Here is a 26,437-nt window from a genome sequence, read left to right on the forward strand (position 1 = left end):
TATCTTCTTTTTACATTTGTATACATACACACTTTTATATGCTATATGAATATTTATATATGTGAATTTAAAACCAAATTAGAATCATATTCTATATGCAGTTCCATAAGTTGCTTTTTTATGCAACATGAAATCATGAACGGTTTTTGCATGCTATTAAATCTTCTTCAAACACCAGATTTTTAGGGGCGCAGAGCATTCCACCATATCTGCTAATGGTTAACTGCATGCCTCACCCCGAGTATATGAGTCCGCACTGGCTTAGCGAAAGACAGCAAGGTGGTTGGCTCTGCTCGCCAAATCATGACTTGCTTTCTTATAACATTCCAGGTTCTCCATGAAGATCATGCACTGGTGCCCCGTGGTCACCTGTCCACATGGAAGCACAGCCTAAGGTGACTGGACAGCAGGCCTCTCACACCTGTGCTGGAGGGACTGGCCTGCCAGGGCAGGAGGGAAACACGATGGATTTCTATCCTGTTACTTGGCAGGGATTTGGGGAAGGGGCGAGCAGGAGAGGGATTTGCTGGATTTCAACCTCTCCCCACTCTTCAAAAGGAAAAGCTCCTAGTGGAAGCTACAGTAAACCCTTCACTGACTTGTGACGCCTTTGAAAAGGGGCGCTTACCAAACCGAAAACCCTTTTTATTTTAACCCCTGTTGAAAATCTTTCTGATACGGACAAGTCCATTTCCTTGGCTTAAGAAACACAGTAAATATAAATGACTTTTCTTGCTATTGCAGATGTCTGTCTAATGCCCCGAGCTCATCCTTCCAAAGGGAATTAGTGAGTTGTCACACCTCCAAAAGTACCACACGTTCACACAGACTAAACGTTCAACTTCCAGCCTGAGCGTCCTTCCTCTGGGGACTCCAGCCCTGCTGGGTGCTGGCTCAACTCCAGGATGGCATGGATAGGACTGTATCGCAACTATTTGTAACGTCCCTACTTCTCCTACTGCACTATGCCCTCCTGGAGAGCAGGGACCTGGGCCTGACTCATGGTAGGGCTTCAAGAAACGTATTTTATATGGACTCTGACTTTTCTCCTCAGGTGTGGAATAGTGCTGCAGCAGACATATGTAGTGAACCCCAAACTGGGACATAACTCCTCTCACAGGGCCTGGCAACAAGAATACAACCACCACCATAACAGCTACTACTGCTCTCTTGTCCTCAGTGCTAAAGCTTGGTTGAAGACCACATGCTGGAAATGGATGTGTGTGAGATCATTTACTCTTACAATAACTGTAGGTGTGGGTTCTATTGTTATCTCTGTTTTACAGATGAGCAAACTGAGGATGAGAGGCATTCTTGCCCAGGCTATTATGCAGCTAAGAAGTGCTGAGCTGGGATTCAAAACCAGGCTGAATCCTAAAGGCCACACTCTGAACATGACATTTGATTTTCAGTTACTTGGGACAAGGTTATAATGAATACATGTATAAACACTGCAAAATAATCTGTGAAAAAAATTTCAGAATGCCTACTTCTAACTTTACAGAAAACGAAATTGATTTAAGGCACAGATAACATCCATTCTTCCCTTCCCCCCAAAATAGGGATGAAAGCAAAAAAAGAGCATTATTCTTTGACTATGCACCCACCTTTGGCTTTATGGCTTGATTAATTCTCAATGATTTATGCCAATGGAGAGGAGATACGGATAAATGCAACCCAGTGGTGTTAATTTATTCCTTCTTTTTAGAACTGTTTTTTTCTTTTGCTGAGGAAGATTTGCCCTGAGCTAACATCAGTGCCAGCCTTCTTCTATTTTGTATGTGGATGCTGCCACAGCATGGCCGCCACCTAATGGTATAGCTCCATGCCTGGGAACCAAACCCAGGCCGCCAAGGCAGAGCGCCCCAGACTTAACCACTAGGCCATGAGGCAGGTCCCCAGTTTATTCTTTTTTTTGGTAGGTGAACAGGTGATGGTGTATAAGGACCACAGGCCTTTTTAATTTGATCAGGGCCAGTCACTGCTCTCGGGAGCAGGATCCCTCCTGTGACTGACTTGAAGAGTTTCAGCTGGCTACACAGTGCCAGGGAGTGGCTTCCACTGACCTGGAGGTTGCTGCTTTATAAGTGGGAGACTAGCCAGGGAAAGTGTTTCAGTTCCATCTTGAGGGCTCTATGAACCTTAACAGTTTTTTATATTGCCAAGTATTTTCATAGTATCATGGCCAAATAGGTTGAGGACCATTTTCAGGTAGAAGAGATGAGAAACAGAATGGGAGAGACCAGCTAGCTCCACGTACAGTATTAATCTAGTTGTCAGAGGTCAACTAACATCAAAAACAACAACAGAAGTTCTCTTGCACCTTAAAATTTCCACTTTGCCGGGCATCCTCTGCAACATAAGCCATAAATACTTCTCATCAGGAACCTCAAACCACTCCATGGAAATAATCTCAGAGTTTAAGAAAGTGTGAAATAGGTGAAGGTGGTCAAAAGGTACAAACTTCCAGCTATAAGATAACTAAGTCCCGGCAATGTAATGTACAGTGTGGTGACTATAGTTAATAATACTGTATTGTACATTTGAAAGTTGCTGAGAGAGTAGATCTGAAAGTTCTCATCACAAGGCAAACAATTTGTAACTATGTGAGGTGATGCATGTTAACTAAACTTCCTGTGGTGATCATTTCAAAATATATACATATATCAAATCATTATGTTGTACTCCTGAAACACATACCATGTTGTATGTCAATTATATCTCAATAAAACTGGAAAAAATAAAGGGCTCAGGAATTTTAATTTCACTAAACTGATGAGAAAACCAAGAAGGAATCTGGTAGCAGAGCCAAAGTCAGAAGTTGGCATGGGTCTCATTGATCATGACAGCTGGTTGACTCTCCTGTTCTTCCTCTATGCTTTGGCTTGCTGGGACATATCGATGGGAGAGTACTATGAAATGCTATCACACAGTCTGCTGACCATGCTTTCCAGCATTTTGTCATTTCTGTTTCTCCCAGTTTAGATCCTTTCATGGCCCACATTCAGTGAAGAAAGCACAGGAAAGAGGGAGCTTCGTCTCCCACATGTGCTGCCCACCCGTGTCATGACTTCCACATTCCCTACACAGGCCTGAGCCCAGTCTAAGCCGCACCACGTGCTGCACACTGATGATTAGAGAATTTGGGAGTTGCAAGTAAGAGAAAAATGAGCAAGGTTAAAAATATCAATGACTGCAAACATTCTTTATAGAGAAGTGGGAATTAGCAAGGGTCCAGCGGCAGTCATGGCTTTTAATGGTATTAAAAAAACTCAAACCTTGGGGGCTGGCCCTGTGGCCAAGTGGTTAAGTTCGCGCGCTCCGCTGCAGGCAGCCCAGTGTTTCGTTGGTTCGAATCCTGGGCGCGGACATGGCACTGCTCATCAAGCCACACTGAGGCACGTCCCACATGCCACAACTAGAAGGACCCACAACGAAGAATATACAACTATGTACTGGGGGGCTTTGGGGAGAAAAAGGGGAAAAAAATAAATAAGTAAAATCTTTAAAAAAAACCAAAAACCCCACACATTTCATATTTCGAAACTATTGAATGAAATCCTTCCCAGATTTTTAAAATAAATCCAATACTCCCAGAGAGAATGCATTAAAATCTTTCTGATCTACCTATCTCAATTCTATTACTTAGAAGTCTAGACTAACTGAGTGAATAACACATAGAAGGCGATAATTCCAAATTACCTTGGTTAGGTTTGTCTCTTACCTACGGTGGCCTTCTAAGGATGGTCACTGCAGCCTTGGGATCTGGTGGCCACTGAAATATCCATTCTCCCTCTTGTAATCCTAGCAGCATTTAATTCTCCTTCACTCATTTGACACAAGTGAGGAGGAGAGAAAAGATGATCCATGTTTAAACCCACAAGTCCTAGTCTCATAACACATCTTTCTTTCCTGCCCAATTGTACTGCTCCCTTTTCTCCCAGGTTTTCACTGCCTGTACGGTGGAGTTGGAAAGCCTTCTGTTCTAGAGTGGGTGAGATGTGTTCTGGGCCTAGCAAGTAAGAGCTGTGAACAGACATCAGCTGCCACAATAGTGAGAGTCTAGAAGGCAGAGTAGGTCTGGTGCTTGCTGGTAGGTATACATTGGCTTTTTTCTCGGGAACTCTAATTCCATTTTTGCTCTAGTCTTTATTTGCATCTACTTGTCATCTAAGACTGAAAATATCACCAGCTGAATTTAGCATAGATTCTAAGTAATGGAAACAGGCTTATAGCTCATAAAGTATACCGTTTCCTAATGTGTGTTCTGCAGAAGGCCACCCCTGCGAGGGGCTCTCTAAGAGGGGCTACCAAGGCCAAATGAACTTGGGAAAAATGACCCACTGCACTCACTCCTGGCGTCTGAGCATGTGAAAGTCTCCCCACTGTCCCACAGTAAGTGAACTCTGTTAAACTTACATGCTAGCTTTTGTAGGGGGGCTTGGGCCTCCCTTCCCAGACCACAGGATTTCTACGGGAAAGGCTCTGAATTTCAAATCTAAGTCTCCATAAACCAGAAGCATCCTAGACATCCCTGAATTTTCTGAGGACAGCAGATATTCATAAAAACATTTTGTGACCCATAAAAGGTTTACAAGGTCAAAGTGACAATAACTTTGCAATTAAAATAAATATGTACTCATACATATTAGCTAAAAGATTAAACGTATAATGTATACTTAAGGTATTCTTTTCTTTTTTTTTTTTTTTGCCATTTGGGCAGCCCAGGAGTCTGACTCATATCAAAAGAATCTAAAGGCTTCAGGACTGGACTGAATATGGAACTGCCCTACATAAAGATTCAAAATCCATGCTCAAAGAGGCTTTTTTTAGTGCAAGCCAAGCTTGTTGCATCTCGAAATTGTTCAAAGGCCCAGGTCAAGGCTGGTGGCCTTTGTTACTATTTTTGAAGTTAGACAAACTGTGTTCACCTAGAGGGGATTAAAATGGTGGATTTGTGGTGTAAGATGAAAATCCTTTGGAGCTGATACCAGAATCCTAAGCTAGTGAATGTCCACATTAAATCAAACATCTGGATGAAAAGATAAAAGAGGAAGAATTCTCCACACATTTCCAAATTTATCAGGGAATCATGTTGATCATAAAACTAAATAGTAGATCATTTTTTCCCCACATTTCACCTCCATATTCTGGGGTCACATATACATAGCTAAAAAACTCAAGGGGGCAGATGACCCATGGGTATCATTTTTAGTTTGAGTGTAGAACAATATTTTGGATACTCATATTAACTATATATTACTTTAAAAACCAATTTAGAAAGAAATGCTGCAATACTCGAGGAAAGATTGAAATTGATCCTGAAAAGTATCAGAATATTAATGTTGATATCAGTGAAAACACTGCATAGCAGCAATGTACCCATACACGGCCTGCAGGGCCAATGTTTTCTTTCTATTGTTTCTGTTTTATATATTGCTTCTATTTTTTAAGCTCCTTTACAAGGGCAGTCAGAAAACTCTGGGCCATAAACACACTTGTGGCAAATCTATATGTCTTTTAGCAGGAAAAGGGCCAGGTGTCAATCATGACATTGGCAGAGAGAAGAGGTGGGATGGAACTAACATTGAACACCTATCATTTATGAGTGCTCCACGTATATGTTCTTTCATTCCACTCCTGATGAAAACCTGTGAGGCACAAATCCTTGTACCTGTTTTATAGACAAAGGAAATCAGGACTCAGAAAAGTCCTGCAACTTGTCTAAGATCAGGGAGTAGGTAGCTGAGTCAGGATGCGAACTCTGAGCTGCCTGTTTTCTCTACAACACCAATCCAACTCCCACAGAGAAAGGTGTTTCGTGAAAACCAAAATATACATAAACAGAATGGAATTTTACTGTTTAAAGAAACAATTGTATTTCACAAGAACAGCAAGTTATGTTTAAGGCACGAGAACCTAATGCTGCGTGTGCTTGTAAACCCTGAGTGAAATGACTTTAATCCACACCGTTGATCCCCTGCAAACCAGAGATATTTAGAGCAGCCTTTGAGGGCTCTGCTTTACAGTCCTTACTGTTTCCACTTTTATATTATTCTCCTCATGCCTCCCAAAACGGAAGGAATTTTTTGAAGGCACATGAACAGTCTTACCTGTTTCCAGTCTTCAGAAACTGAAAGGGAGGAGCCACTGCAGCATGACACAAACGCTCCAGGCACGCGCCTCACTAACATACCTCAGGATGGTGTAAATTTTGGATTACAGTGGGTCTGTGGGTGTCTGTCAGAACTGAAAAAGACTGCTTCAAGCAGTCTTACCCATGACACAACTGTGGGCTGGCCTCCCAAGAATATATTACACTGCAATTTCTGTGTAATTCTTTAAACATGTATTTCAAACGCAAGGAGCAGAGAAGAATTATCAAATTAAAGTGATATTTAAAAATTTTTCTGATTACAAATTATTTCATGGTTACAACCAAATCTGTTATGTCTGCTTCTAATGCAGAATGCCCAATGGACTATATTAGAGATATCCTCAAGCAATTTGTACTATCTTGAGGGTACATACATATCTTAAAGGAACATTTGCTATTTTCTAGAATTGCTTTCATTTTCCAGGTTCATAATATTTGACTTAGTTTTTAGACTTAATGACAAATAGGACTATCATTGGTGTAACACCATAAGGATGTCATCACAAGACTAACTTCTGAACAAGCAAATGGGCCAAACGTTGGTGTTCCCAATTACTATCTGTAGGTGTCTAATTTGACTACTATTCAACACAGAAAACCACAAATATTTATGAGGCAATGAAATTTATTTTTCTTCCAAACAAACCTAGACTATTATGTGCTACTACTTAGAAATGGCTACAGAAAAACCGACAGACATTAGCAAAGGAACAAGAAGTTGGATGACATTTACAGTATTTTGTTACCAGAGAAAGAAAGGAATTTGTCACATTTGAAAAGTGAAGTTAGTAGTTGAGCAATGACAGTTCAGATACTAGGTAGAAGTGGAGTTCTAAACTTAATGGATAGTGAAAATCTAGACAGATTTCAGGAAAGCTGAGTCTGCATTACACCTTACACTAGGTACACCTTAATACTTAGTAAACAAGCCAAGTATCTTAATTGCAAGTTGAGCTTTCAGTAAAATCCAGGGACATTTGGGGACATACTTAATCTGTCCAAAGAGGGTAGTTACTCACCACATCAAAGGCAGTAAACACATGACAGTAGTGGTGGTTGGACTTCAAATCTTTTGTGATATAAGCGAACGTTGAGAGGTCTTCTGGGTCCTGGGCAGCACAGGAGATATTACGAATTTCATGCTCAGCAATTATGTTCTAGAAGAAATGACATAAAGGACCATTGTTTTCCTTTGTAAACCAGCATATTTTAGAACCAAGGTAAGTGACCCAGGAAGTAGCTGCTTTCCCACTTTCTAGAATGTTTCAGACCAGCAACATTCAAAGTGATCCAACCCACTATCCATGGGCAAATGTATGCTGGGCCCAGAAGCAATGTTTTCATTTAATTAAAAACAACCTAAAATAGTCACATCCTGGAGTGGTGGTTCTCTCCAGGTGCTGTGCACAGGAGCAGTTTGGGTGGCAGACACTTTTTAAAAAGATAGTAATTACTAAGCATTTTACTGTTTCCATTCCCCATGTCCACCTGTAGGCAGGCAGCGCTGCCTCCTGCTAACTCTGGAATGGATCTCGCCTGCCATGGTCCACAGCTGGGAGGAACACTGCCCCAAGGAGGCTGATCCCTCACCATCGTGCTGCCCGCTGTCTGTGCCCTGCCCCAACTCCCCCAGAGAAAAGGCAGACACAGAAGGCAGCAGGCAGGTGGAAGTGCCCTCTCTTGAAGGCTCTGTGGAAGCTAAGGTGTAGGGGGGAATGAGGGAAATGCCACACTGCAATGTTCAGGCCTTGGATGTCCTGCTTCACACAGAGTCCTGTGGATGACACCACTTCACTAACTATATCCACCATGTGTATAATTATGAGTGGGCCCTGTGGTTATCATCATCATCTTACAGGTGGGGAAACTGGTACCCAGAGAGTGTCAGTGCCTTACGCAGGGCAGATGTGGAGCTGAGACTGAAGTTTGGGATGTCTGACTGTACAGCTCAGGTGCTTTCAAATCCACTGCAATGCTCCTCATCCCTACCTCTCTCTCACTGGTTTAACATTAGTGCATTTTTTTCTCTCTAGCATTCTTCATGCCATCTCCCTGTCAGCCCCCTCATCCTAACCTTCCTCTAAGAATAACTGGTGGGAGGTAAGTGAGGAAAGGTTTAAGAACCATTATCCTGAAGCACAAAATAACCAAGGAACTTCATCTTGGCTGCAAACCCTGCTAGAAACTTCTTTTGATACACAGATGTATTTAAAAAGCAAAAAATTTCACATAATCACACAGTCATTTTTTTATCTTATAATATCTCATTTATCTTTTTTGCAGTTGTCATAGATCTAAAACCCTCAGTGTTTTAGTTAGCCTAATTACATTTTAATTGCACAGTCTTAAGTAACCTGTTGGCAATATAATGTTCCGCGTATACCCATCAATGCCTAAAAACACAAAATGTCCTTCCCTGACAGCACCCTCAGCAAGTACTCCATGTCCCTCACTCTACTGAGCTGCGTGGTTGAGAAGCAATTACAGAATTAAAATGCAAAAGAAAATGAAATTTAGACATTCTTCACTGTGGCCCTGTATGTTGACACTACATGCAGCACCGTCAAAAACAACTCAAATTGAAATCGGACGCCTGTAAACAAGTAACATTCTATTGCAAGATGCAGTTTCAAAATAGGTCACGATCCTCTTCTGGCATTCAGATGGCATTTCTTCAAGCAGAAAACTAAACTAGGAATTAGTGAGTCTTAAAATGAATTAAAAAATAAGATCAACATAGTCTTTACAGGTATGATGTTAACAGGTGCTGACAGCCACCACCGTCATTTTAATTGGGGGCTGCCGTTACCTCAGGAAGTACGTGTGGATTTGGTCTCACCTGTCCAGGATCCACTGTTACTGGAAATAGAACATTGGCTCCAACTTTTAACTAAATTGACATTTTGTTTTCTTGAGATCCTTTACTAGCAGAAGGTAAATCAACTTCTTGGGAAACTGTTACAGTGAAAAGTGCCCTGTGACTTTTATTGCACTGAATTCCTTGAATCTTGCCAGTTCACAAGATGCCACACTCGATGATTTTCAATGGTGTCTGACAGCATTGTGGCCCTGGGAAAAACTGGAAAGTAGGTAACATGTATCTTTGGTGATCTCTCTTTATTATGGGCTGCATGCCTGTGTCCTCCTCAAATTCATATCTTGAAATCCTAACCCCCAAAGTGATGGTGTGTGGAGGTGGAGTCTTTGGGAGGTGATTAGGTCATGAGGGTGGAGCCATCATGGATGGGATTAGTGCCCTTATGAGAAGAGATGAGAGAGCTGGTTAGCTCTCTCTGCCATGTGAGGATACAGCAAGAAGACGATTGTCTACGAACCAGAGAATGGGTTCTTATCAGATACCAAATCTGCTGGTGACTTCACCTTGGACTTTCTGGCCTCCAGAACTAAGAAATAAACATTTATTCTTTAAGTAACCCAGTCTGTGGTAATTTATTACAGCTGCCCAAATGGACTAAGACATTTTTCCTCTGTCTTTCTTGACTCTCCCTCCAATTTTCTCTAACCCCCCACTGCTCTATTCCCCAGGAGCCCAGTGCTGTCTTTTAACTGCCCATGAGGCCTGCCCTCCTCCATGGTGCTCCGTATTCCAAAATCAGCCACCTCGCTCATTGTTGAAACTTTTATTCCTCTGTTTCCAAGGTTTAAACTAGAGGGAAGGCAGGATAACAAAAATATTCTATATTCAGTTAAGAATAACTGATGTTTAATCATTCTAACTGGCACTTAAAAAATATGCTCTTATCTGAATTCATATGGATGGTCCGCGGAGGAAGGATTTTTGAACAGCACTTCCCAATATATCTGCTGTACTAGGATGTGGTGAGGACCTGGGATCTTACTATTGAAACACAGCCATCACTCTGCATTGTCCACCTTTGCAGAACAGTGAGGCCAGTTCTCTATGCATATGATGAATCCAAGCCCAAGGATACTACAGCTGCAGACCTAATGGAGATTGGATGGTTGGTTTCCTCCTAGGAGAAGAAGCCAAGGAGGCATACATTCCTTCCGCCTCCTGTCACACATCAATTAGTGGCTCTTTCACAAATTAAAAGCTGACATCATTGTGAGGTACAAGAATGTACTACAGCTTAAAGTGGACTCCTCTTACACTGCTCAGCCTCCATATCTAAGCACGGTCTAAGGAGACTTGAGCTTTTAACAGGCTCAAGAGAAGGACTGGGGAGGGGCTCACACTGCCCTTTCTTTGGGATAGAAAGTTTGGCAGCGTAGTACCCCTCAGCAGGGAGAGATTTTTTTCCTGTCTGTTGCCCTTCATCATGCTGAGAAATTGCTAAAGAGGTGTCTGGCTGTCAGGTGTAGAATAGAATTGTTTGGTCCAGTCAATTAATACAGAGGTTCTAAGAGCGGTGTGTGATCATGAACTGATGGATCCTAGAAAAAGGCCTCTCTCGCTTCCCTCACTCTGGGCTCTGATGAGTAGGGCATTTCTCCTGAATCTCCTCCTCAGGCCAGGCCTTTTCTGTGTGAGAGAATGCAGTGACCCCCAGAGAGGGACCCATAGATAGAGGCAGGAGCCCTGGCCCTGGGCTAACTGGTGGCGCCCTGTTGAGCCCCAGATGCAGATGAGGACAGCACTCATGCTTAGTGGGTTCTTAATTTGACTCGGAGTTTCTTAGGAGAAGCAGGTGCTATAAAAAACAATGGGCACTAGTTTAGGCAAATGTTCCAAAAAATTTTATGCCTAAAAGAATAGCATAAGCCCCGTTTGAAGCTGGCATTCAAAAAAAGAACCAGACAAACAAAGACAAACTCCAGCAATGCATCAGTTCTAATTTAGCTGGATGGGAAGACTGAAGAGGGGCTCAGAGCAGGAAGGCAAAATGCAAGCCACCCTCAGGTGAGCTGGATGTGGGGACTGTGTCACTTTTTGGAAGACCCTGCTGACCTGAAGATGGGTCCGTAACTCAATAGTCGTAGTCCTCTGGGTCAAATGCCATGTTCAAGTGACCTTCGGGTTAGGGGTCTACAGAAAGCTGGTGTGATTTATCTATAACATTGTAGTACTAAATCTATTCCAACTTCCATTTTTAATTCAAGATCATTTTCTCCTTCTTCTTTCTTAAATAGGGATTAGTGGTTCAATTTGTTTCCTAAGTTGCTAGGCGATAAATTTATGAGTTTACAACTAGGCACCTAACCCTTCCCCATGAACTCAGCCAAAGCCATTTATTTATCACAGTAAAAGGAAAGAAGTGCTTTGCTGGAGGGTTCATCTTTCACATAGTCTAATAGGGCTAACAGGAATGGAAGAGTAATTAACACAAAATTAATTATCCACTGCACTTCAAACTAATTGGTGGAAGGTAGCTGTGGAGTAATAGAAAAAACATTAGGGTAGTGACCGCAAAACTCAAGTTTCAGTCCCACTCCATGACCAACTGGCTGTGTGACTGTGGGGCAGTCACCTAGTGAAGGGCCTGAGGCCTGTCTCTCCCTGTCCAGTGCAGGTTGAACACCCTTCTCTGTCTCACCAGGGCAGAGCTAAAGAGACACGATGGTGAGGAGTGGACTGTTTAAGAATAAAGAACAATGAAAACATCAAACATGAATATTAAGGTGTGACTTTTGGTTGTGCCTTATTACAGGCTGAGTGGCCATTAGTACCTCAAGTCGTGGTCTTCAAAAATGTCTACACTTCACAAGTCCTTCACTGCAAATCAAAGTAGCCCACCAAGACAACATTTCCCAGGGGAGAATCTCAGGTACACACTGAAAGCAGGCTCCGGAGTTTATCAGTGTGCTCCCTTCCTGCTGTGGCATTAATTAGAGGTTGGACTTTGCTACAGAACAAAGTGTCACACAGATGCCACCACAGACGCTGCTAGAATCTAGGTGTATGAGCGCAGTTCCTTTCATGCCACAACTTGTGGATGATCCTTCAGTGATGGATCCTCCACATCTTCTGGAACCAGTCCTTCAGCCCTGGCTGGGGGAAGGGTTTCTCAGCCTACTACCAAGTCCACCAGTGTAGCTTTACACTACTCCTTTTTTCTACCTTTCTACTACAATCTCTCTGCTTTGGCTTCTCACATACCAACTACTAAACTATGGTCCTGAGTCACCCACTCTCTCCCTATCCACTGTTAGATTGGGGTAGATCAGCTACCTTGCAGGACAGTAGGATGGGGTCCTGGTAGAACTGTCAATGTTGAAGTCAATGTCCCCAAATTCCTAAAAAAGCCAGGCCCATGTTGTCATATAGTCATAGAGAGGTTGGCTCCACCTGCCACCAACATATGCATTTTGCCTTTGCTCTAGATTTTGAAAATATGCTGGGGGCCACATCACAAGGACTTGAAAGATATGCTGGTCTTCTTTATTTAGTGTCTTTATTCACACAATTATCTTTTGCATATCTTTCAGTGCTTATACTTCCAAAGAGTAGTCATCAGTGAGCAGAGATCTATGGATAACTCATCCAGTTATTGGCGATTGAACCAGAAATGTCTCAAGGTATAGGAGATCAAGTTCTATGACCCTTGATGTGTCCATAAGCAAAATGCAACAAAACCGACAGAGCTGTCTCATTCCTCTGATCATAGAGAGTGGGTTAGAGGGGCTGCTCTTAATACAGAAGCATCCAGTCATACTACCAGCTCCATGGAATGACAGCCTTAAGACTCTGGGAACTACTCAGGGCAAATATCACTTGTTTAGAAATTCTCAGACTCCAAGCCTGCTAAGGTTGTTAATCTAAGAGAGTGTCAAACTCACATAGTGAAAATTTATTGCTATTCATGGTTGTCAAATGCAAATGGGGTAGAAACAGTTGCTCTAGGTTAGGGAAAAATATCCAAATGCCAAAGCCCTTCCTGAAATTGAGATTCAGCAATAGCAATGGTATCTTCGATGAGAGTTCCATAAACTTTAGGAACTTTTTAAATGAACTGACTGTAATTTAAGGAGAAAGAAAGTGTGTGCACCAGTAACTAAAGTTGCTTCCAAAAAGTAAAAAAGCAAATCAAGTGAGATTTTTCTGATTAGAGTCTCCACAATTGTAATCTGACAACAATAACTGTCAACAACATATTGCAGAGTTGAAACTATCATTCTACGTAAGGCATCTGATTCTGAGTATGTTTTGGATATCATCAGCCAGCATGATCATCAGAACTGTTTCTAAAAGTGGTAGGTTGCTTTCCTAAGTAGATCTGGGGAGCTTGGGCTTATCTGACGGCTGGTGGAGCAATCTTCTTTGTTACAGAAAACAAATCAGGAAAACTTCAAATTGGTCGATTCAGATGCTCAGGTTTATTATAGACATCCAAGGGTCATTGCCCATGGGACTTTTCCCTGGAATCTAAATTCAGCCGTAAGTTACCACTGTTTAAGTTCACCTGTTTCATGACTTCTGTTGCCTTTTCCAAAATGGAGTGGGTCCAGGTGGGAGGACGGGGGAGGCAGTCCAGAAAACAAATGGTATTCACCAAGGGGGATCACCTCTTCTTCCCTCTTTCTACACTTTATCAGTTGGAGGGATGTACGAATAAAACACATGGACATTTTGGGGTTTTGTGAGGAGGAACCGGTGGGGTTTGGGTTTATGGAGAGCGAAAGTGTTCAGTCTAGCACTGGCATTCTGTCATCTTCACCAAGGAAGGGACTCTAAATGCTTTTTAAGTAAAATGCAACTTAGTTGTCCACACTCGACGTTAAAACTCACAAACTATTCCCACTATGAGAACAAAGTAACAGCATGGCCTGAGCTGCTTTTCTGACTGTGCTCTTAAGAAAACAATATAGTTGAAACCCTCTCTTCCACCTCAATAGTTGAGAATTAAATGCAATTATAAAATATAAAACTCAGAGACTGTGCTCCTTGTGTCAGGTATTCATTACATACATCAAAAGAAAGCACATATACATCTCTAGAGAAACGGAAAGACAAATGTTCCAGTCTTTCACCTCGCAAGTTTCCTCTGATGGAAGAATGATGACATTGCTGCATTTTCAGTCCATGCATGATTTTTTTTTCTGTTTTAATGTTCTCTAGACCCAAAGAGACATGCCAAATAATGAGTGGCCACAGTCTATTAGAGAAGTCACCATGGAAAAATGAAAGAAAAATATGGGTAGGAATGCTAGATCAAGACCCCCAAATGAAATGTGCCCTTCTATATATATGTATGAGTGTTGTGTGTGTGTGTGTGTGTATCTACAGTTGTGTTTAGGGAGCCTGAAGATGGGGAGTGGGGAGTGATTAAAGTGGGGGATGTTGGGTATGACAAGAAGCAAAGGATTTTAGATTATATACTCAGGACTGTATCTGGTGTCAAACCAAAGAGAGGTATGGTACCCACCTTATTTGTTGCATCAATAAATTTGACTCCTTTATAAGAGACGGAAAGGATAATAGTAGGGACCTTCTTCATTTGCTCTGTAGACTTCTGGAATTAAAATTAGAAAGCTGTTAGAACTGTTGGTGTTGCATGGCAACTGAAGCACGTAATTTTTCCCCTTGAAAGATAAAAATGAGCTCAAGTTAAAAACAACACACACACGCACATCAAACACACACCAAACACACCCTAATTTAAATGTATGTCTCTCTTCTCTTGGGCTTAGCTGTGGTTCAGGCTTATAAAGTGTCTGTCTTGCACTTGAGGATCTAAAAAGAGCTTGTTCTGCTGCTTCATGTGGGAGAAGGAATACTCCTTTTCCCTGACACCAAAGGGAGAAACGAACAGCTCTGTCTCCTACTGCAATTTCAAGCGATTACTCTTTTGACTAGAGTTAAATCATGTTAGATTTAACTCCAAGGGCAAGTTTAGCACTAACAAAATATATACCAACACCCTCCCTTTTTTCCTAGTCACTCTCTTTCTTTAAGGCAAAAGGTATGTCTGAATAAGTACTTAAAATACGGATTTAAAATACATCATTGTGAGTTTTTCTTGAACCTGGCCAAATCCGTAAAAGCTGATAGTATATTTACAGCAGAATCGCTTGTGACCACATAGCATATAATATCACTGTATAACAATTAAGCCCTCTGGAAGCAGGCTATATTTTGAGCCATAGCAAAAGTGGACAGTCCAGGTAACCTACTTTATCATTTAGACCCATTGTATTCCCTTTGGCTGGGTTCTTATGATAGATGTTCACACTGGCTTAATGGGCTTAGAGCTTGCAGCTTCTATGGTTTTATGCATCTGCAAAAAGTTCCTCTGTAATTTAGTACATGCCTTTTCTGTTGAGTTTTATCATTCATCACAGGTCACCAGCAATCTTTTTACTTCATCTCCTGCTATGGATACTTCTAATAATCACATTAAACATCAAGACAAACCTACCTGACAGTTAGCCTGATGGATTTTCCAGATAAGACAGGTGGGAACATAATAGGAGAGAAAATACATAAAAAGGTGAGCGGAAACCATTTCAATAATTCACCAACAGCCTAAATTCATTAAAAAGTAAATGGAGAACAGGCTTTACAAATAGATGGAGATGCAGCGAAACTGTAATTTTAGAAATTGCTGCTGGCTTTTACAGACCCCATCTCTCATTTTCTTTTTCTATTTTCTCATCATTCTGTTTACCGCATGGCATAGTCTTACGACCAACATGCGAGAACTTTCCATTTTGAGTGTTCTACAACCAGCTGTCTTACGTATATTAAGGGAATCAAGAGAAAATTATATTAACTTTCTTGATTTCTTTATTTATATTAACCAATTTTCCATTTTTAAATTCTGAAATGTGACCAGCATTAAAGAAGGCTTTTAGTTGGATTGTGTGAATGAAACCCATTTAACTCAATAATGGTAATTAAATTGCATCTTTCACTTGAGCCATGGAAAAAAAGCCACTTTTGGGACATCTTTTTGATAGCTACTATCCCTGGTTCAAAGATAAAGAAAATGGATTACTAAGAGTAATACTATTTAATATTTATGAAATGTTTCATACAATACAGAAAAAACAGCTCTCTTGAAGTACTTTTTAACTAGTTTTAAAATTACCCAGACTTGCCAGTTTTCTTTTGTGATTGCCAAAAAGAGATGCTATAAAATTGGAATGTAAGGTTAGATACTTTTATCTTTTTAATGCTTTATCCCACCAACTCTGGAAAATGTGGAAGATAACTCCGAGGCAATGCTAGAAGAAACAACATGCAGGGTGCTGATTTTAGGACAAAGCAGTGGGCTGAATTCCGTAGAGACACTGGGCTGTGGCAGGCACAGGCAGTGGCTTGGTGGACGGAATGTGTGTGTGTGAAGAATTCTTGGCAAAGAGTAACAATGGATTTCAACAAATCACCTCATTCATCTCTTGCCATGAATATGTTCTCCTGAACAGACCTATCTGTAACATGAAACAATATAGAGCTAAAATAAGATTAAAATATCAACATTTTATTTAGTATTAGGAAAAACTCAAAAAAGAAAAAAGAAACCCATTTGTCATTCATTCAGCAACTGAGTGGTTATATTAGGCAGCCTCCTGTGCTGGAAAAATTCCGAGTCTACTGCAGAGGATGTCAAACAGACCTCAAACTGCGTGCAAACTCCAGTCTGCTGAAAGTGGCTGTCCCAAGTGCTGTGTTGAGAAGGGTTCCGAGCCTGTTTGAGCTGAGTGGGAAAGGAGATTGGGAACGATGTCTGCCATGAGAGAGGGAGAGGAAGAGGCAGCGCCTGAGCTACACAGCACCATCCCTGGCCCGGTCTGATACAAAAAGCAGCTACAACACAAATGCTGACAGATGTGACAGAGGTATGAATAGACGGCCTCCAGAGCACTGAGCAGGGAGAGCCTCACTTTGCACAAGTGAGGCAAGTCTTCAATCTTTCATTCAACAAACACCGATTCACTGCCAGGAGTGACTGAACTGGCTCTTAAAGGATGAACAGGAATTTTCCAGGTGGCAAAAGAGGACAAAAGAGGCTGTTTTAGCAGCGGAATCAACATACACACACACATACACATGCCTGGAAATGAGAATAATGTTGTGGGCTTGGGTAATTGGCGGGAGATGAGGCTAGTACAGTAGGTTTGGAAGAATGTGACTTACTCTGCCAAGCTAGGATCCATCGGAAGCTTTTAAGTAGGGGGTGACACAATCAGATCTGTGACGCAGAAAGATAGTTCTGGTGGTTGGACGGACTGGAACAGCTGGAGGCTGACTGCAGAGGGCAGGAAGCTGTGGTGTAAATTCGAATGAACGACCCTAAGCACCTCAGTTGAAGTAGGGACAATGGAAGAGGGAGCCACAATTCCAATGACCAAGGGGCCATTCACTGCAATAAGGAACACGAGAGGGGAGCATGCTTTTGCATGAAATCCTTTTGAATGTGCTCAGTTTGATAATCAGGTGGAGATGTCCCGTAGGAAATTAGAAATAAGAATCAGATCTGGAAATCCATCCACATGGCGGGGGGTGGCTGAGGAGATGGGAGCAGACGAGGTGGCTCAAGGGGTGAACAAAAAGAGGGCTGAGAGGCACACCTCAGGGGAAGGTTAATACTTAAGAGGTGGGGCAGAAAGAAGAGTCAATGAAGGACCCTGAGACAGAGCAGGAAGGAGCCTGAGAGCCGTTTCACCCAGGTCAAGGAGAAGACTCCTTAGAAGGTGGGAGCAGTGCCCGAGGCCATGAGGACTACAAAGGCATAAAAATCTGCCAAGCACAGTGGCTGGCACACATCAGAGCTGCTACTTTCATTGGGTTTCTCAGGTGAAATCCCTGGCTTTAGCAACTAGAAAAATTTGTTGCTGATTTTCTTAAGAGCAGCTTCAGGAAAACAGTGGCAGCACACAGAGAAAAGAACATAGTGAGCTGTGCAACGAATGTCAGTGAAAGGGAGCAGAGAACTGGAATAAAAGACAGGTCAGGACACATGCTCTCCGGCTGAAATGAAGGCATCAGTACTGATTTTTGTCCTGATACGAAGATGCCACATCGTATGCTCAGTCAAGCTGAACAAAGAAGAAAAGATAAAGGATGGGCATTTCTTTTTCCTTCGTGGGTGCCAAGAATCCCTGCTTCCCTACCTGGAGGCAGCACCGGAGTGCCAATGATGCAGGCTCCACACAGGCCTCTAGGAATGGCAGTGCTGGGGGTGGCCACACATTCCAATCTGGAGCCCAAACTGCACCTCTCTCCCCACTGAGCACCTTGAGGAGAAGATGATGGACACTGGCAGCCACGGAGTTCAAAGGGACTGTAGGAGGTCTGCAAGGTAATGCTCCTTCTTTAAGGCATTTATACTTTCTACCAGAGATAAGAATCTAACCTCTTTTTTGGGGATTTTCTGATGGGATACTTTAACAAAGCTTTCAAAGAGGTCTTTTCATACATAATTTTAATGAAAGATGAAAATGCACAGAAAGAAGGCAAATATACTGAGTCTTTAGCGAGACGAATCAGGAAGGCAAGAAATCTAATAAGCGCCCACTTTATTCCATGGAGGCTTTACAGATATGGAAATGTGAGCATAGAGCTTCAGTCTATCACAGGCAGCCCAAGTCCCATGCGGCCCATTTTCTCTTCCGTGTTGCAATCACCATCTTCTTCTCCTTCCGGAGCACGAAGGCACCTGGTCTGGACATCCCTGCTCAAGTTACAAAGCACTGGCTCTCAGGAAACATTGGTTCTATGACCTATCCACATGATTTGCTGGGTTTCTGAATAGTCAGTACTCCCATACATGTGTGTTAAAAACTCAGTCTGTATTTATCTGTGTAGACAGAATTCTCTTCAGGCCCGTTCCACAGTAAAATGCTCAGAGCAAACCTTATTTTATGGTTCTCTCTTGCTCCTAGTAGTTTTTTTCTAAGCCATGCTCTTTGTGGAATTTCGGAGGTTTCCCCGAGTCCTGAAATTCCTCCCCTTCAGTGCCAGCTTTACAGCAGAGACTAAGTTGTAATGAGGACCTCTGGGTACCTAAGCAGCTGAATACTCATGGGTAACGCTGCAAATTAACTTAACCTTTACAGCATCTTGCTCTCCTGCTAAAAGCATTATAGCGCCATTCAACTGTATTTTGTTCACAATTTCCCAAATGAAGATTATCATTCTTTCATTATTCCAAGAGAAACAATATTTAGTTATATAGAAATGTTACATTTCTAAAACCTAAAACAAAATGCAACTTAAACTCAAAGCCAGCCTTATACTTATCACTTACGTTTATACTGCCTGTGAGCATCACACAGAACAGGGATCATAATTTAGTATCTCAAGGTGGACACCGGAAATATTGTTCTTAATAGATAAAGTAATTGAAGACTTTTAGAAATTTTTTTTTAAAAAGAGGGATTTTTGGATTCAGCAAGGAAAGTAATAAACATCTTTTTTCTTTTCCTTTTAAATTATAAATTAAGAACTGCTTGGAATCTACAATCAAGTCAGAAATCACCATTGGTGCTTTTATTGTAGCTTTACAGCATGCCCCGGAAAGAAACAGCTTCTCATTTTCTAACGCAGAAGCAACAGTGCGAGAAGATCCCTTCGAGGCTGCAGGGGCTGATCCCAGCGCGCGGCCGGCACAAGCGGGAACAGGAGCAGGGAGGTTTACGGCCGGGAGCACTTCAGTCGTGAGCTGGAATGTTGGTTTTGAGTTTATGTTCGTAATAAGACTCATCTGTGGCCCATAATCAGCACAGAGAGGGAGACGAGTGAGGCAGTCCCTGGCGAGGACGTCACTGACCCTTCATTCTTACAACACCCTGATCGTTTCCAGTGTACTTTAAGCGCAGACGGGGGAATAGATTTCCAGATGGTCGACTGCCATCCAACTTAGAGTATATTTTTAACCTACACATGGCTACCCTGAGAATGCTTTCTAGTTAGATCTTTAGTGCCGAGTCATAACTATTAATTTTACCACGTAATATTTCCCTTAGTTGGTTTCAAAGCTTAATTAGAATATTCAGTTTCAGCAAGTAAATTAAAATAGGATCAAACAACTACATTTGGTAGCCCTAAGTGACTTTCAAATGATTAAAAAAATACACAAAACAAGGACTGTTGTGGTGATTTTGTATGCAGCGAAACTAACTATGCTGTGGGGATTATAAGAAATAAAAAGCAGACCACAAACCAGCCATTTGAAACGAACTCTTTCCCTTTGGAACTCAGTTTAAATGTCACTTTCTGGGGAAAGTGTAGTCTGGTCCCCAGCCTGAGGGGATGGCTTTCCTCCTGGGCTCCCCCCGCCCGCCCTGTGAGCCTCTACCCCTTTTTTTGGCCTCCACTGGCCTGCTCTGGAGGGTCTGTTTCCCTCACTACACGGGGAGTTCCTTGAGGACGGTCCATAGCTTTCTTGTTTTGCCTCCCCCATAATGACTAGCACACGGTCTTAGGTTGAGCCCTATGAATCTGCCATTTTTATGGGTCAAAAATGGCTAAATTTATCATCAATTTCATAGGGTTCAATATAACAACAGCTGAAATCTATGATTGTTAAATGAACGAGCAAATGAACTAAAGTAAGGTAACAAGCACAAAGCTAGCTTTATAAAGAACCACAGGGCCAGACTCTCAGCACACACAGAGCTCAGCAAACTTTTCAGAGCCCTGGTGCCCAGAGCCAGGCATGGAGGCCTTGAAGAACTCGGAGGAGAACCACAGATGTGACTAGAAATACACCGAGACATTCCTGCGGGATGACAAAAGCTTCACAGATCTTGTGATTGTTCAGCCTTAAGGAGAGACGGGTTAGGTCTTCATTTTTGCAACAGGAAACTTGCAAGCACTGAGATGAGAGGGAAAGACTTGGTGGTGGTGGTGGTGGGGGGGGGGGGCGATGCAGAATGATTACTAGGGGCAGCTGGGAAGTTTCTCCCTCTGGATATCTTTAAAAATAGTTTGGACTCTCATCTGTCACTAATGACTTAGGGGTAAGTCTCATTCGGCTGGGCAATGAGGCTAAATGACCTCTCGAGGGCTTTTCTGGTCATAAGAACTCTGACACAAAGGCTGGGGGAATACAGAGCATAACTAAGACCACATGACAAGCACAGAGAGTGGGCAAGTGGCCATTCAAACTACTCCTCTGGCATAAGACATGGCTACTGTACTGTCAGTACACCTCACACAGCCTGGCCGAATCTGGCACAGCGCAAACGATGCCCTCTACCTCCATTCCTCTAGCCCCGGCTGGTTTCTAGGCACTGTGGCAGACTGATTCTACCAGGGCAGCCTGTCTACACAGCAGCCCCACTGGAATGCCCAGTGGACTAAGGCAGTGGGGCTCAAACTTAATGGACTGTTGGGGCCCACTCCTAGAGTTTCTGATTCAGTAAGTGCTACAGACTGAATATTTGTGTCCCCTCCAAATTCATACATGGAAGCCTAATGCCCAAGGTAATGGTGTTAAGAGGTGGGGCTTTTGAGAAGTGCTGAGGTCCTGAGGTTGGAGCCTTCATGACTGGCATTAATGAGCTTATAAAAGAGGCCTAAGAGGGCTCCCTTGCCCTTTCCGCCATATGAGGACACAGTGAAGAGACGGCCATCTATGAACCAGGAAGAGGACCCTCATCAGACACTGAATCTGCCAGTGCCTTGACCTTGGACTTCCCAGCCTCCAGAACTGTGAGAAATAAATTTCTCCCAGTATATGGTATTTTTTTACAGCAGCCCGAATAGATTAACACAGCAAGTCTGAGGTAGGGCCTGAGATTTTGCATTTCTAACCATTTTCCAGATGTTGCTGATGCTGCCAGTTTTGGGGCCACACTTGGAGAACTCCTGCTCTAAAAATGCAGTTGATCAGTTTGATTGAAAGTCACTGTCAGAAGTGTTCCCGGCTGCTGTGCATGTAAACTCAGCTGCACTGCATCCGACGTTAATTCAGGGAGAAGTTAATCTATCAAAACACACCATTCTCACTTGACAAGTGATTTCCAAAAATCCTGAGTTAGCACTCAGCTGTGGCTCCAGGTCTTGAGAGCAATTAACAAGAATTATTTCATTCTTCCAAGGTTTCTTGGGGACTGTGAAAGTATAAAACATTCTTCACATAGAATAAAGAGTTCAGGTCATAAAGACAGATTCTAGAGTTACGTCTAGAATAGATGTTGATCAGAGAGAGCTGATAAGCCCAGGGGTCACGCTGAAGATGTACGGTTTCTCATAAAAGTTCCTCAGTTCTGCCTCAACTAGGAGCACATCCAAGGTATTAAGTATATGCCCCTGAGAGATGTGACAAGTAAACATCAACACATTTTCGTGTATGCCTCTGGGAGTGTAAACTGGAACAAGTTATACTCTTTGACCTTGCCATCCTATACTTATAATTTGAAACAATTAGAAATGATCTAATGACCAAAAAGGGGAACTAGTTAAATAAGTTTGGTTCAGTTATGGATTGGAGTATTGTTTAAGCACCACAAATAATATTGGGGATGAATATTTATTGGAATGAAAATATTTCAAAATATATTGTGTTTAAAAATAGATTATAAAACAGTAGGTGCAGAATATTTCCATTTTTTGTAGAAAAGTGATGCCTATGAATGCATAATTAATCAGTCTGGAGGATTACATGTGAACAAGGTGTTAACAGAGAGGTGTTTTCCTTCCCTGGGTGGTAAAATTACAGTTGTTTTTAGTTCTCCTTTTTATATCTCTATTTTAAAATTGGGTAACAATGAACGTGTACTGCTTTTATAATCAGAAAATGTAAAGTTTTTTAAAATTTATGATTTTTTTAGTTCAAAAAGCCAATTGTAAATGCGTGAAAAAACACACTAACTTTTTCAATGCATCATGTGTAAATAACTTCAGAGTGTGTGTGTGTGTGCATGCGTGTGTGGTTGTCTTGAATTTATGAAGGCACCCGTGATAAGCTCCTTCCTCCAGGAGGTGCTGTGGTGCAGTGAATAAGCGCACAGGAGAGTATGTTTGGATTCTGATCTTAGCTCCACCCCTTTCTTACTTGTGTGGTTAGGTGTTTAACCTCTCTATATCTTAGTTACTTCATCTGCAAAACAAGTATGTTAATATAGCATTTACTTTGCAGGGCTGTTGTGAGGATTACATAATTCAGCGCCAAGCATGTAGCGAACATCAATAGATTGTGGCTATTACTGTTATTCTGAGGTGGATGCTTTCACTTAGCTCTCCAAAGCATGGCACCTCACTGGCAAAAGAGAGCAGAAGTCAAGTCAAAATCTGTGGGCATAACTGGATCATGTCTGGGCTCCATGCGAGGATGGCAGTGAAACGGTGGTTGCAACAATGAACACTGAGCAGAGCACTATAACTGGACCAGGGACAACGGACTCGAAACGTTTTGAAAGAGAGCTTAAGAGAAGTGGGAATTAAAGGCAGAAGAGGCTCATGACATCCTTCAGAGATGTGAAATAGTGAGGGTGTTATATGGGAGAAAAGCCAGTAACAAGAGCAATAAAAACGAAAATAAAAAATAAAGAGAACTGCAGTACAAAGATGACATGGAATAAGATGGTTGGGACTGTTCAGTCTTCTGTTCGGTAGACCCCTAGGGAAACAGTCACAAGGCAAAAAGTACACATGACCAAAAGCTTAGCAATAAGGAGTTAGACATGTGGCTGTTTCTTTGCGTGTACTGCTATTTTAATACCTGCCCCCCGGACCCCCAACACACACATTTACGGGCTTAGCCCTGTATTTACCTGGCTTGTGCAGTACTTGGGAGACAGTAAAAGATAAAATATTTGATTCTGCTCTGGAATTTGGGCAACAGAGACTCTTAAAAAACAGTTGTTTGTAAGTTTTTTCCCAGCCCGGTTCCTAAGAAGTAGTCCCTGAAATTATTTCTGCAAATGACAAATCCTCACAGAGGGTATTTGTATAAGGACAGAAGAACTAAACGTGACTGTAGTGTGAGTCTCTTCTAAGGAAAGAGGAAAGAGGCTTTTAATTTAACATTTCTATCTAATTCTAAAATCTAACTTTTTTCAAGCTTTCCAATATCCATTGTCTACCATTAATTTGGTTCCTTTCAAGCATAGAAAAAAGACAGTCCTCACACTTCAACCAAGACACAATTATCTGGAAATGTATATATTTGAAAATTCAACTTTAGAATTGCTTCCAGTTTGAAAGTTTAAAAATCATACAAGTTAAGAGGAATAGACTCAACAGGAAGTCTCAACTATGGTGAAACTACCTAAGACCTTTGGGCAATAAAGGTTCCAAAACCTAAATACACTGGAAGATTGACTTATTCTTGACTTAAAAATAATTTTAAAATATTTTTTAAAAATACCAGGAAGGTAGATTTCTACCTTATTGTAGTTGAAAACAGATATTTCTTTTTCTTTTTTAAAATTATTTATTATTATTATTTTTTTAAATAATCTTTTTTTTTCTTTAAGATTTTATTTTTTTCCTTTTTCTCCCCAAAGCCCCCCGGTACATAGTAGTATATTCTTCGTTGTGGGTCCTTCTAGTTGTGGGATGTGGGACACTGCCTCAGCGTGGTTTGATGACCAGCGCCATGTCCGTGCCCAGGATTCGAACTGATGAAACACTGGGCCATGTGCAGTGGAGTGTGAGAACTTAATCGCTTGGCCACGGGGCCAGCCCCTCTTTTTCTTTTTTTAAGAGAAATTTCCTTGAGCACAAACACTTGTGAACAATACTGACAATTGTGGTATTAGAGAAAATCAGATTTCAGAGAGTATTAATTGAACATCATGGCTTATCCCTTACAGTAGCAGTTTTCTAAAGGTATATTTAATTAGGGAAGTGATAGAGAGTACTGTATATTAGTGATAATTATACCCTGGGGCAAAATTCAGGGCTGGGGGCTGAGGTATCCGTAAGGGAGGCAAAATGGAAGAGGAGAACCTTATCTGGCCAGAGCAAATCCCTCACTTCACCAAACATTGTACATCTTAGATCTTTGGCTGCTCCTACCAAAGAGAACACTGAGAGGCCAAAACAACCTGTTTATTGCTTTGTAAAGTCCAGTCCCGTGGACATATTATTTAAAAGAGGCAATTCTCAATCAATCTAGGAACAAATTACCTCCCCAAAATACAAAACCGCAAAATTACACATACCATCTTGTCTATCGTTTCCCTTCATTTTCTCTCCCTTTTGGCGATGGCCTTTAAAAACTGGAACTAAAAGTGTAAGATTCCTAAGTTTGTGAATACTCTCTTACATGTTGTATACATAGAAAACCAGGGTAATGACTGCGACATTGGCTTTATAGTTGGGGAAAAACAAATGAAATAACCCAAAGCAGATCTGTCCACACATTTACTTGTTTTTCACACATTTGCGGGAAGAGGTCAACGTGTTTTTAGATTTTGCTGAACTTGACCTTTAACAGCCATTACTACTGAACCATCACAACCACCTTATAAGGTAGCTACTATACAACAGGCCCTGGGTACCATATGCATGGCTCCTGCCTTCTAAGGGTGCCAGGCATGAATGACTAGATGTTGATACAACATGATGTGAGGTGTGACAGAGGGGAGGTGTTGTGTTCTATGCAGAACACATTGGGGGGCATCATTTTCAGATCCCAGAGCAATACTTCCCCTCAGGAATTCTTTGAGAAATGAAGACTGTCTCCAAGCACAGATTTAACTGGAAAACCCAACCAGTAACATACAAGACAGCAGTAAATGAATATATTCAGATTAAATGGATATCTTTCACAACTTCTCACACATTACTAATATGTGTTAGATTTTAATTTTAAATAGAAATATCTGTAAAGCTGTCACGGTAAAGGAAATAAGCAGCCGAGTGTACTACTAAGGAGCAAAATAATTCACAGAAACTATTCTTCCTAAAAGTGTGCTCAATATCAAGGCATAGCTAATCTCTTAGGCTTTTATTAAAGAAAACTCTAAAAGATAGGGCAAAAATTACAATTTTCATTAAAAAATGATCAGGGTTTAATCCAAGTTCCTATTGATCCTTCCTCAGTAAATATAATTCAGAAGATAATTTTAATAGGGACATTATTTAGTATTTGGATCCAGGAAAAAAATCTTAAGACAAAAACTTGCATACAAATGTTTATAGCAGCTCTATTCATAATTGCCAAAACTTGGAAGCAACAAGATGGCCTTCAGTAAGTGAATGGATAAACAAACTGTGGTACATCCACACAATGGAATATTCAGTGATAAAAAGAAGTGAGCTATTAAGCCACGAAAGACATGGAGAAACCTTAAATGCATATTGCTAAGTGAAAGAAGCCAGTCTGAAAAGGGTACGTACTGTATGATTCCAATTATATGACATTCTGGAAAGGGAAAACTATAGAGACAGTAAAAAGGTGA

The 26,437-nt window shown here is 41.6% G+C and overlaps 1 protein-coding gene and 1 long non-coding RNA gene across 48 annotated transcripts in view; one reads left to right on the forward strand and one right to left on the reverse strand.

The window, feature by feature from the left end:
- ANKS1B (ankyrin repeat and sterile alpha motif domain containing 1B) overlaps positions 1 to 26,437 on the reverse strand; it is a 1,029,975-nt gene that overhangs the window by 15,061 nt on the left and 988,477 nt on the right. For 35 of the 47 annotated variants that reach the window (XM_070599947.1, XM_070599936.1, XM_070599948.1 and 32 more), the window contains 3 exons: positions 15,496 to 15,507; positions 14,503 to 14,589; positions 7,177 to 7,314 (listed from right to left, as the gene is read on the reverse strand). In XM_070599947.1, coding sequence (XP_070456048.1) covers positions 7,177 to 7,314; positions 14,503 to 14,589; positions 15,496 to 15,507 — 237 coding nt within the window. The remainder of the gene's footprint in view (positions 1 to 7,176; positions 7,315 to 14,502; positions 14,590 to 15,495; positions 15,508 to 26,437) is intronic. The other 12 variants (XR_011534653.1, XR_011534657.1, XR_011534652.1 and 9 more) reach the window with 1 other exon arrangement.
- LOC139080284 (uncharacterized) lies at positions 22,224 to 24,334 on the forward strand. The gene is made up of 2 exons (XR_011534664.1): positions 22,224 to 22,320; positions 23,167 to 24,334. It is a non-coding gene; the product is annotated as an uncharacterized lncRNA (long non-coding RNA).

The sequence above is a fragment of the Equus przewalskii genome, chromosome 29 (assembly GCF_037783145.1).
Source record: "Equus przewalskii isolate Varuska chromosome 29, EquPr2, whole genome shotgun sequence".
Lineage (NCBI taxonomy): Eukaryota > Metazoa > Chordata > Mammalia > Perissodactyla > Equidae > Equus > Equus przewalskii.